General features: G+C 56.3%; 2 protein-coding genes across 3 annotated transcripts; one reads left to right on the top strand and one right to left on the bottom strand.

Moving 5' to 3' along the window:
* Positions 1-7: 7 nt before the first annotated feature.
* On the bottom strand, positions 8-6,169 carry Tmem198 (transmembrane protein 198). The gene is made up of 5 exons (NM_177056.4): positions 5,816-6,169; positions 5,304-5,508; positions 2,557-3,132; positions 1,124-1,326; positions 8-854 (listed from the first exon to the last, which is right to left on the bottom strand). Exons 2-5 carry the CDS (start codon positions 5,467-5,469, stop codon positions 717-719), a joined length of 1,083 nt encoding a protein of 360 aa, NP_796030.1. The 5' UTR covers positions 5,470-5,508; positions 5,816-6,169; the 3' UTR covers positions 8-716.
* A 60-nt stretch (positions 6,170-6,229) lies between these two features.
* On the top strand, positions 6,230-11,132 carry Chpf (chondroitin polymerizing factor). 2 transcript variants are annotated; one of them, NM_001001565.2, is made up of 5 exons: positions 6,230-6,909; positions 7,289-7,431; positions 7,883-8,456; positions 8,962-9,141; positions 9,475-11,132. In NM_001001565.2, the coding sequence occupies exons 3-5, from the start codon at positions 8,055-8,057 to the stop codon at positions 10,729-10,731; spliced, it is 1,839 nt and encodes a 612-aa protein (NP_001001565.1). In that variant the 5' UTR covers positions 6,230-6,909; positions 7,289-7,431; positions 7,883-8,054; the 3' UTR covers positions 10,732-11,132. The 2 variants fall into 2 exon arrangements, with proteins under 2 accessions (NP_001001565.1, NP_001001566.1); NM_001001566.3 differs by lacking the exon at positions 7,289-7,431.
* The last annotated feature ends 120 nt before the right edge of the window (positions 11,133-11,252 follow it).

Raw genomic sequence — 11,252 nt, 5'->3', positions numbered from 1 at the left:
GACCACATCGTTTGGCACATTTATAAAAGATGTAAAACAGGGCGGGAGGAGACAGAAGCATGAGGTGTCTTACGGTGACATAGCAGACACCAGACATGCACCGTGCATTTAAGCCCTTTTCCCTCCACCCTCCTCCCAAACCCAACCCAGGACAGCACCCTCCCACCCCCATCCTCTGCCACTGCCCTCTGGCTGGTGGCTTTGCAGAGGCCAGGGGACCAGGGTGAGGGGTGCCGTCATTAGTTCCATGGACAGTGACAAGAACCCTTAGATGAATGATTGGAAGATAGAGCAATAGGGGAGGCAGGCAGGCCTCCCCCACCACAGACATGCAGGAGAGTGGCCCATGGGACCCCAGCAGCAGGACAGGAGGCGGGGCTAGCCCTGAAGAAGCCCTGCCAATCAAATCTAAAGCAAGGGTCCCAGTGTCCCCTCCAGGCCTACCCCTTCACACACATGTATGGGCAACACACAACCCTGAGCACTTCCCAGTGGGGCTCACACCCCGAGTCCCTCGGGAGCTTGGACGGGAACTTCTCCCTCAGGCCAGGCCTACCTAACCTGAGACACAGCCTCCCTTCTGGTGGCTGGCCAACCCTTTCCAAGGAGGCGAGACAGCCAGAGGCCACAGGGCCTTGCAGCTTCAGTAGTGGCCTGGCAGGAGTCTCGAAGGTGGCAGAGCTGGTGACTGCAGAGTCCAGACAATGGGGACATGACTACACCCGTACAGGGGGTCCCGAGCAGGCTGTCAGTGGTCCCCGGGACCCATACTCATAGTCCGTGTCTGTAGGGGAGGCCATGAAGGAACTCAGAGAGCTCCCAGTCTGCCGGTCCCGGAAGCTCTGGATGTAACTCTGTGGGGAAATAAGAACAGGTCTGAGTCCTGCCACAGACCCACCTCTCCCTATACCACCCAGGCCCTAAAACCCACCATATACCATATCCATTTGATATCAGTACTTGGGACACCTGTCCCTACCTCCAAAGATGGATCTGTCAGAGCCCAGGTACGGAGGTTCTGATGGGTGGACAAATACATCCAGTCCCGTAAGGAGACTCAGTCCTGCATGCTCAAACTACACATTCCTCCCACCTCGGGGCTGGAGGAGTCCTGGGGCCTCACCGGGGAGAGGACATCTCCATTGAAGCGTTTGATGGGCACTGGCCTGCGTCTATAAGCAGGGTCAGGGGGACCAGGCCTTGGAGGTGCCCGGGGACCTCTGGGAGGGGCCCGAGGGGGTCTCTTCTTCCGCCGCTTCTCCTTGCGTTCTTCCTGCTGCCGGATCCGCATCAGCTGCACTCGCCTTCTCTGCCGGCTGATGACGACTGTAGAGGGATGGATGGGCACAGAAGAGACTCAGGTCCACATAGTTCTTCACGGAGCCCTCTTCCTCCCTTCCCCTCAGAGGCTTTAGGCTTCCACAGTCCCTTGCCCACGACCATCACCCCCGTCCACCCTGTTACTTCCTTTCCTGACTTCCTACCTCCAAGATGGGACTTCCCACAGTTTTTCTATTCTTGCAGTGGCCTGTATGCGCAAAATTGCCTCCCCAACTGTTGTTGCTGTTCCGATTCCCGCCACCCCCCCCCCCAGACACCATCCCATCATCATTTAACTGGACAGCTCCTTCTTCACTATGTCCTCTCTCCATCCACTTGTCTCTCTCTACTAGAGCAGTTCTTAACCTGGAGGTCCCAACCCCTTTGGGGTGGTGAACAACTCTTCACAGAGGTTGCCTAAGACTACCAGAAAACACCAATATTTACATTATGATTCATAGCAGCAGCAAATTAGAATTGTGATGTAGCAATGAATATAATCTATGGGTGGGGCTCACCACACCATGAGGAAGAGTATCAAAGGGTCACAGCGTCAGGAAGGTTGAGAACTGCTGCTCTACTGCATTCTGCATCCTCAGACATTAACCCATGTTCTTCCCTCTCCTACTCCAAGCCCTCCATGGGCATCGCACTGTCCTTGTAACAGATTTCAGCCTAGAGGGTCCATCCTGTCAGCAAAGCTCATGAACTGCACCTGCACCAAGCAGCCTTCCTTGACCACCCTAAGTACAGTGGGCTCCATAAAGTTACCGTTTCAGATCACCTTGTATTTCTCCATAACACGCTGCACAAGAGAAGTTAACTTAGTTGCTTCTTCACACATCTGTTATCTGTTTCTCGGCTACCTTGAATGTACACCCTTCATGAGAGCAGGAACCTTCTCTGGTAGCCTTTGTTTATTTGTTGTCCTGTCTGTAGTCAAGCTCAGACCCCAGCTCATGTTGGGTAAGCATGCTACCTCTGAGCTACATCCTCTGCTCTGCTTTTATTTCATCACTATTACCCCAGCGCCTGGAATGGACTTGACCTAGAGCCGGTGCCCCGCACATTCTTTTGGGATTGTTTCTTGGCCCTGTTCTCCTAGACCCTGATCAAGTCAACTCTCTAACCCATCAAGGCCCCGACTTTTTGTGTGTGGTTTCTGTCCCTTCTCACTAACCACCCATCTCCGTCCACCCCTCCTTCCCATGTCCACCCTAGCCTGTGTCCTCTCACCTTCTGTGTGGGAGTCCCTCTCGGTTGTCACCCTCCACTGCACCAGGACGCCCATCAGGCTAAGTAGAGGCCAGAGTGCCAGCAGGGCCCAGCTCCGCCAGCAGAGGGGAGGCACAGGTGCAGCCCGCAGTCGCTCCACCACGTAGCGCCCCAGCAGTAGCAGTTCAGCAAAATAGTCTGCGGCAGTGGCGATGAGGGCAGCGCCCGTCACGGCAGTGGCCAGGGTGGTGAGTGGTCGGGGCCAGCGCAGCGTGAGCAGGGCACAGAGCAGGCCGCCTCCCAGTAGCAGTCCCAGCGGGCCCCACACGGAGCCCGGCTGGTAATAGGGTGCAGAGCCTAGTAGGGCAGCAGCAGCGAGCAGCAGACCGAGCAGCAGCCCCACCAGGAAGAGGCCCACACTGCGTACCAGCATGGCTACCAGCCCGCAGAGCAGCCCGATGCCTAGTGCGATGCCCGCGCTTGCCCCAGCACTCAGCTGCGTCTCCAGAACCCGCTCTCGGTAGCACAGCAGGAAGATGACCACTGAGCCAAACAGCAACCCAGTGAGGAAGAGTACTGCCTTGAAGCAGCGGTAACCTGGAGGGGAACAGGGCCAGGGAGGGGCCAAAATGAGGTTACCAGGTTAGAAGTCAGAGGGGTTGGGGTCATGGAGGCACAAGAGCATCGGAGACATGGGTGCTAAAGGAAGAATTAGAGGTCATGAGGGCTCAAGGTGGGCCATGGAGGTCAGGGGAGATCGTGCAGATGTTTGCTGAGAATCGTTGTGAAGGCACGTAATTATTAAAATCATGTTATGAGCCTTTGAAGGTCGAAGTTGAGTAAATTGGCCATGGGGCAATAGGGTCTTTAGGATCACAGGGTCCAGAGAGATCACTGGAGTCCCAAAGGGATCAGCACTGGAGTCTCTGGGCCTCTGAGGAGGACTACTCAGAAATGAAGAGTCTGGAAATCAGAAGAAAATGAATGGGGTGAGGTCACCTAGGTTTAGAAAGACTGTCAGGGGCTTCCGAGGTAAAGCAGTGCTGGAAAGTCACAGAGAGGACAGAGCTTGGGGGGGAGATGAGGTCTTTGCAGGTCAGGGGACTGGGCAAGAGTAGTGTCATTAAGATTATTAAAGACAAAGGGGAACACTGAGGGCAGAGAAATAGGAGCACTAGAAACCACCATGCGGAGGATCAATCTACTGACTGGAGTTACAGGGATCAGAGAGAACCAGAGGGAGGGTACTAGGAGCTATGTGGGGCTGCAGGAAACCCAAGAGGACTACATGGAGAATGGGGGGTGGGGGTGGGGGGTGGGGAATTGAAGGGACTTGAGAGACATGAGTGGTGTTTGAAAGAGGAAGGGGGGGTGAGGTGGATCACAAACAATTGGGAAGCTGGAAGAAAGAGTTAGGAGTCAAGGAGAGGCAGGGAGAGCCAAAGAGAAAGATGATGATAAAGAGAAAAAGAGATTTGGTTCCAAGAATGGGGGTATCAGACCCCAGAAGGTTCTGAAGTCAGAGAGGAGCAGAGTTTAGAAAGAGGCTCTGAATCCCTGGTAGGGGCATCCAAGATGGGTAGGATGATTACTAGAGCTGAGGGCAAGGGATGAAGCTATCCAGAGCACCATGCAGAGGGAGGAGGTACCCAGAGCAGGAGGGGGGAATCTTTGGACACCCATACATATCCTAAATCCTTGTGGGGGACATTTTCCCTGCCCACTCTGCAAAATGTAAGAGAAAGACCATCTGATCCCATATTCCACACCCTATATTCCCAACTATTCTAACACACTTCTGGCAAACCACCCCAGCCTCTCTGCCCAAACTGGTTCTGATACATATAATCTTGAAGGCTGCCTTTGGGTCCCTACTCATAGAAGGCTCTCTCCACTGTGAAGTTCTGTAACTTCCTGAAGAATCCACTGGGCGTTTATTTACTCAAAGCTGACACTAGCCCATAGGTCACCTTTGTGAAAATGAGAAAAAGGCATACTGTTTTGTAGAGAAGCCAGCCTTGGTCCAAGACCTTGAGAGTTGTCAAATGGACCCCCACACACCTGTTCGACTGAGCGGCAGTTAGTGCTCACCCACCCAACCTCACTGAACTATGTAATCCATGCTGGCCTTGAGCCTCCCTTCCCTTGCTTTGGCTTCCTGGATGCTGGGATTACAGGCATACCACGCCCTCCCCCATACAACTCTTCACAGTAACCATTCTTATGGGAATCTGCCTTGTAGGCGATCTCCATTTGTATGACTACCATCCAGCCCACTCTGATATGTATCACAAGTGTGAATATTCCAGGTCTCGCCCCCACCATGCAATATGCCCTGTGGTAAGGAACCATGCTAAGAGTTTTTATTATTTTATTTTAGTCTGCTTATCCTAAGTGATCCAAACATATCTTCGCTACGATAGTCATTATTCTTTGACCACCTACTAATTCTTGTCTATATGAGACAAACACTGTTGTCTTTGTCCAAGTGAAAAAGCTGAGACCCAGGTTAACATGCCCATTACATCACAGTGACTAACATACAGAGCCCGGTTCAAACTCAAAGAGCCTAATTCAAAACCTGCTCTCTGTAGAATCTAGAGTCAATGATCTACAAATATACTTGTGATCAGCAAGAGAATGATACCGCCATGAGGGTGGGGTGGGGGTGGGGGTGGGATGGGGTGGAAATGATTCTCGAGACACCAGAAAAAGGAACTTTAGGGAAACAGTAGAAGGCCACAGGTGAGGAACGAGGGGGATCTCACCAAAGAAGCAGTAGACGACTCCAAACAAACAGCACATGATGCAGACGAGGGCCGGCAGTGCCTGATACCTGCGCTCCAGAGGCTGTTCACAAGGTGCACCCCAGAAGGTGTCATCCGGCTCCGGGGGCAGCAGCTGAAACCGCAGAGTTTCCATAGTACCCGGCATAGCGCCGGGAATGGAAGGGGGTCACCCTCCCAGGACAACCTGACAGGGAGGAAATTGGGGTCAAGAGTCAGTTGTGGGTCTCCACTACAATAACAGTGCGAGTGGGGGAATTCAGCAAGGGCACAGTGGACAAAGGAATGGTTGCCCACATCAGGCAGCTCTAGAAGCATCTCTGGAACGGGGAGCAGAGACAAAGGGAAACAAGTGCCTGGCTAGAGGCGGCTGGGATGGACTTAAAAGAGGGACTAGATGGGGCTAGACGAGGAGAGGGAGGGTGCCGCTGGCAAAAAGAGGCAGCCTGAGCACCATCTGTGGGAGGCTCAATTTGGAATTGTCCAAGATCTACCTGGGCCGGAGGTGACCGGAGCTTCCGAGCAAAGGAGGGTGTGCAGGGGCCGGAGGAGCCGGGGTTGTAGGACACCAGAGGCTCTGACTGACTGGGGTCCGGGCAAAGTCTGCCGTGCGAAGGGGGCTGCTGGGCCGGAGAGACGGGTCTCTGTGCGACGGCGTCGTCGCCCCACCTCCGACACCGGCTGGCACTGCAGCTCCACAGACTCGCGCCCGGCTCGGGGAAGGGAAAGGAGCAGGAGCTCGGGCTGTCCCGGAGCCGCGGCCCCATGCCCTGAGCCCGCTGGCGGCCTTTGGTGCTGATGGACAGCTCCGGCCTCTGCTCCTGACGTCACTCAGGGTGCACCATCCTGGCAGGGGCGGGCTGCTTCTGACGTCATCCGGGACGCACCAACCACGCAGGGGGGAGACAGGGGACTCCGCCCCCGGCGTCTGCCTCTCCGGCGCTGAGGAGGGGGCACTTCCGGGGGTCCTTCCCCTTTAACCTCCTCCCCTTCGTCCCTCTCCGCTAGCTGACGGCTAGACCCCACCTCGGGGGCGGGGCCCTGTCGGTGACACGTCGGACAGCGGCCGCCTTGGAGGCCCGGGCGCGCAGTGCTGCTCTAAGGGCGGCCGACCCGCCCGGGGATTCCGGGCTTGAGCTCCTACCTCTGCTCGGCGGGGAGGGAGCGGGCCCGCCTGCTGGGCCTGGGCCCTCCGGATCCGCCCCCTCTTCGGTCCCGCCCCCTCGGAGCCGCCTCGGGCTACGCGGGGGCCGGGGACCCGCTGTCGGGACGCCATGCGGGCGTCGCTGCTGCTGTCCGTGCTGCGGCCCGCGGGGCCCGTGGCCGTGGGCATCTCTCTGGGCTTCACCCTGAGCCTGCTCAGCGTCACCTGGGTGGAGGAGCCTTGCGGACCCGGGCCGCCCCAACCCGGAGACTCTGAGCTGCCGCCGCGCGGCAACACCAACGCGGCGCGCCGGCCCAACTCGGTGCAGCCCGGATCCGAGCGCGAGAGGCCCGGGGCCGGCGCAGGCACCGGTGAGAGCTGGGAGCCTCGTGTCTTGCCCTACCATCCCGCGCAGCCAGGCCAGGCCACCAAGAAGGCCGTCAGGTACTGATCCACTCCGTCCGCCCTAACACCCCCCCCCCCCCCCCCGCAGGCACCAGCCAGGATGCGCGCGCTAGGGAGGCCGCCAGAGGCCGGGTCAGGCTCCGGAAGGAAGGGGCCGGCCGGCCAGGAAGTCCTTGGGCCTCGATTACTTCCTATGACCCTGCTTGCAGGGAGACAGAGGGCCAGTTTGAAGCTTTTTCTGGATCCCGTCCGGATCTGAGCTGAGCTAAACCGACTCCACCCAATTATACTCCAAAGACCCTCTTAGCCCCCCACTGGTCTGTTTAGGATTAGAAAAATGAGTGTTAAAGAGGATAAGTGTATAAAGAGGGGGAAAGAAAAAGGAGGGAACTGGAATTTACCTGTATTTCATTCCTAGATGGGTTTCAAGGGCCACCTTGGGATGAGATGGGAGAGGGAGGAATGTACTCATCACATTGATGTCTCTGCCCACGCATTGAAGTAATTTCTTCTAAGTAACAGTGAATTCCAGTTGTACAACTTACCTTCTACCTTAGGAAGGTGAGTCACTGCCTTAGTTTGCCCCTCTCCAAAAGACATTCTCTACACCACTATGCCGTATGCTTCTACACATCATTTATAGGACATATTGGGGGGGCGGGGCTGACAGCATATTCATGTTGCAGGGAGCATCTGCAACAGTGTGCCAAGCATGTTACTGTTTAAGTGCAATCTGTCCCATTTTACAGATGGCACCGATTAAGTAACATGTTCAGGGACACAGCCACTAGGTTGTGAAATCTGGAAGTAGATCTAGTGTATCTCTTACCTGCATCTGCCTTGGAAGTGCTGTCTCCTAGATGCAACACTTTCTGTGAGACCAGTATATCACTTAAATCATGTCTCGTGGGAGAGACAGTCTTATCCTCCCGTTCGTGGGTGCCAAACAGGTCCAGAGGAGAACTAACAAGTGAAGCTGTGTGCTATCTTGTTCCTAACTGTCTTTTCCCAGAACTCGGTATATCAGCACGGAGCTGGGCATCAGGCAGAAGCTTCTGGTGGCAGTGCTGACCTCACAAGCCACGTTGCCTACACTGGGTGTGGCTGTAAACCGAACTCTGGGACACCGACTGGAGCATGTAGTGTTCCTGACCGGTGCGAGGGGCCGCCGGACACCTTCAGGCATGGCGGTGGTGGCACTGGGCGAAGAGAGGCCCATCGGACACCTGCACCTGGCGCTGCGCCACCTGCTGGAGCAACACGGCGATGACTTTGACTGGTTTTTCCTAGTGCCTGATGCCACCTATACTGAAGCGCATGGACTGGACCGCCTAGCTGGCCACCTCAGCCTTGCTTCAGCAACCCATCTCTATCTTGGCCGGCCGCAGGACTTCATCGGTGGAGATACTACCCCAGGCCGCTACTGCCACGGGGGCTTTGGAGTCTTGCTCTCTCGCACACTGCTACAGCAACTGCGCCCCCACCTGGAAAGCTGCCGCAACGACATCGTCAGTGCTCGCCCGGATGAGTGGTTGGGCCGCTGCATCCTTGATGCCACAGGCGTGGGCTGTACTGGTGACCACGAGGTAGGAAGATAAGCCTCCCAATTAGTGTCTCCTCTCAGAGCTTGCTTATTTCCCCAGGAGAGGTATGGGGTAATGGAGATAGAGGTTGGGGTTTTCTCTGTTAATCTATCTTTTTTTTTTTTTAAATCCCAGTGGCTCTAGGTAAATTACTAGATCTGAGCTTCAGCAGCCTCGTGCATGCTAATGGAAACAATTATTAGGCAGGGCCGTATAAGGATTAGGGAAAAGTAAGAGATCCTTACACACAATATATATTCAGTGTCAGCTATTTTATTTAGCTCTCTGGACACCTCTGAGGCAGCTTTCACAGATGAGCTCACAGAGACCTGACCAGGCTTGTACAACATCAGCTGGTCAAATAGACTTCAAATCCACAGAACTCTGACTTTCCAAGTCCATAACTGGTTATAGGATTTGAAGATGAGACACCAGCTAAGAGAGGGAGGAAGGTCAGTCAGCTCTGTTGTTGTTCCCATTCTGAATGCTTCCTTTCCTCCCTCCCCAGGGAATGCACTACAACTACCTGGAACTGAGCCCCGGGGAGCCTGTGCAGGAGGGGGACCCTCGTTTCCGCAGCGCCTTGACAGCCCATCCCGTGCGTGACCCTGTGCACATGTACCAGCTGCACAAAGCTTTTGCCCGCGCTGAGCTGGACCGCACGTACCAGGAGATTCAAGAATTGCAGGTACAGGCCTGGGCTTAGGGAGTCAAGGGATTAGGGGGAGCAGGTCCTGAGAGACCCCGGGAATAAAAAGTCAGTGATAGAGTCATAGAGCAAACCCACTGCCAGGGCTTTGACCTTTGTGAAACCTCCAGGAATCCCCCCTTTCAACTTTTAAACTGTCTTAATCTGTGAAGAAACTGCGCGCGCATGCGCGTGCGTGGGGGGGTGGGGGGCTTGGGTTTCCGGTAAGCTGCAGGTCCTCTCTGAGTATCACTGCCTGCCCACAGAGTCTCTAGTTGTATACTGGCTCTGTGACCCCGTACTTTGCTCATGGCCCCTTTTTCCCCTGCCCAGTGGGAGATCCAGAATACCAGCCGACTGGCTGCTGATGGGGAGAGAGCCTCTGCCTGGCCAGTGGGCATCCCAGCACCGTCTCGCCCTGCCTCACGCTTTGAGGTTCTGCGCTGGGACTACTTCACAGAACAATACGCGTTCTCCTGCGCCGATGGCTCTCCCCGCTGCCCGTTGCGTGGGGCCGACCAGGCTGATGTGGCTGACGTCCTGGGGACAGCCTTAGAGGAGCTCAACCGCCGTTACCAGCCAGCGCTGCAGCTCCAGAAGCAACAGCTGGTGAACGGCTACCGGCGTTTTGATCCAGCCCGAGGCATGGAGTACACACTAGACCTGCAGCTGGAAGCGCTGACACCCCAGGGTGGCCGCTGGCCCCTCACCCGCAGGGTGCAGCTCCTTCGGCCCTTGAGCCGAGTGGAGATCTTGCCTGTACCCTATGTCACCGAGGCTTCTCGGCTCACTGTGCTACTGCCGCTGGCTGCAGCGGAACGAGACCTGGCTTCTGGCTTCTTAGAAGCCTTTGCCACTGCAGCCCTGGAACCTGGTGATGCAGCAGCCTTGACCCTGCTGCTGCTGTATGAGCCACGCCAGGCCCAGCGGGCAGCCCACTCAGACGTCTTCGCACCTGTCAAGGCCCACGTGGCAGAGCTAGAGCGGCGTTTCCCTGGTGCCCGGGTGCCCTGGCTCAGTGTGCAGACAGCAGCGCCCTCTCCACTGCGTCTCATGGATCTGCTGTCCAAGAAGCACCCACTAGACACTCTGTTCCTGCTGGCCGGGCCAGACACGGTACTCACACCTGATTTCCTGAACCGCTGCCGCATGCATGCCATCTCTGGCTGGCAGGCCTTCTTCCCCATGCACTTCCAGGCCTTCCACCCTGCTGTGGCTCCACCTCAGGGCCCTGGGCCACCAGAGCTGGGCCGTGACACCGGTCACTTTGATCGCCAGGCTGCCAGTGAGGCATGCTTCTACAACTCCGACTATGTGGCGGCCCGTGGCCGGCTGGTGGCGGCCTCGGAGCAGGAGGAGGAGCTGCTGGAGAGCCTGGATGTGTACGAGTTGTTTCTGCGCTTCTCCAACTTGCACGTGCTGAGAGCAGTAGAGCCAGCCTTGCTGCAGCGCTACCGGGCCCAGCCGTGCAGTGCACGGCTCAGTGAAGACCTTTACCACCGCTGTCGCCAGAGCGTACTTGAGGGCCTTGGCTCCCGCACCCAGCTTGCCATGCTGCTCTTTGAGCAGGAACAGGGGAACAGCACCTAAGCCCCTGCACCTGTCCCTGCTCTTCCCCAGGAACCTGGAGCCACGTGCCAGCCTCGCTGGACAGGGCTGGCTGTAGCCTCAGTCCCTAGGGCAGCCCACTGGTCCCTTGTCTCTTGCTTTGTTGGACCCATGGGCTCAGGACAAGCCCTGAGACAGATGCCCTAGAGCCATCCTTTCTTGTCCAGTCCCCCTGCCCCCTTGACGCTGCTGATTCAGGCTGTGGCCTCTGTTTATGCCTGACGCCAGCCTTGCCTCCTGGGCTCCTGTCCTGGGAGCTGGGCTGTAGATGGATTGTTGGAGGAGGTGAAGCTGAGAAAGGAGGGGTACGTTATCTACTGCCTTCTCCCTTCTGGATCCACGATAAAGCTCTGGCTTTAATAAACTGGTTAAGTGTAGAATAATGAGTGGAAACTGGTAATTTAGTGTTGGCAAGGTAGGCATGGGAGGACCGACCCCTAAGGATGGAGGAACCCTGGGTCTGGAGCCTTCTTTTCCTGTTACAGGGATCAAGTCAGATAGAT

The sequence above is a fragment of the Mus musculus genome, chromosome 1 (assembly GCF_000001635.26).
Source record: "Mus musculus strain C57BL/6J chromosome 1, GRCm38.p6 C57BL/6J".
Taxonomy (NCBI): Eukaryota; Metazoa; Chordata; class Mammalia; order Rodentia; family Muridae; genus Mus; species Mus musculus.
This window is presented reverse-complemented; position numbering and strand designations above follow the sequence as displayed.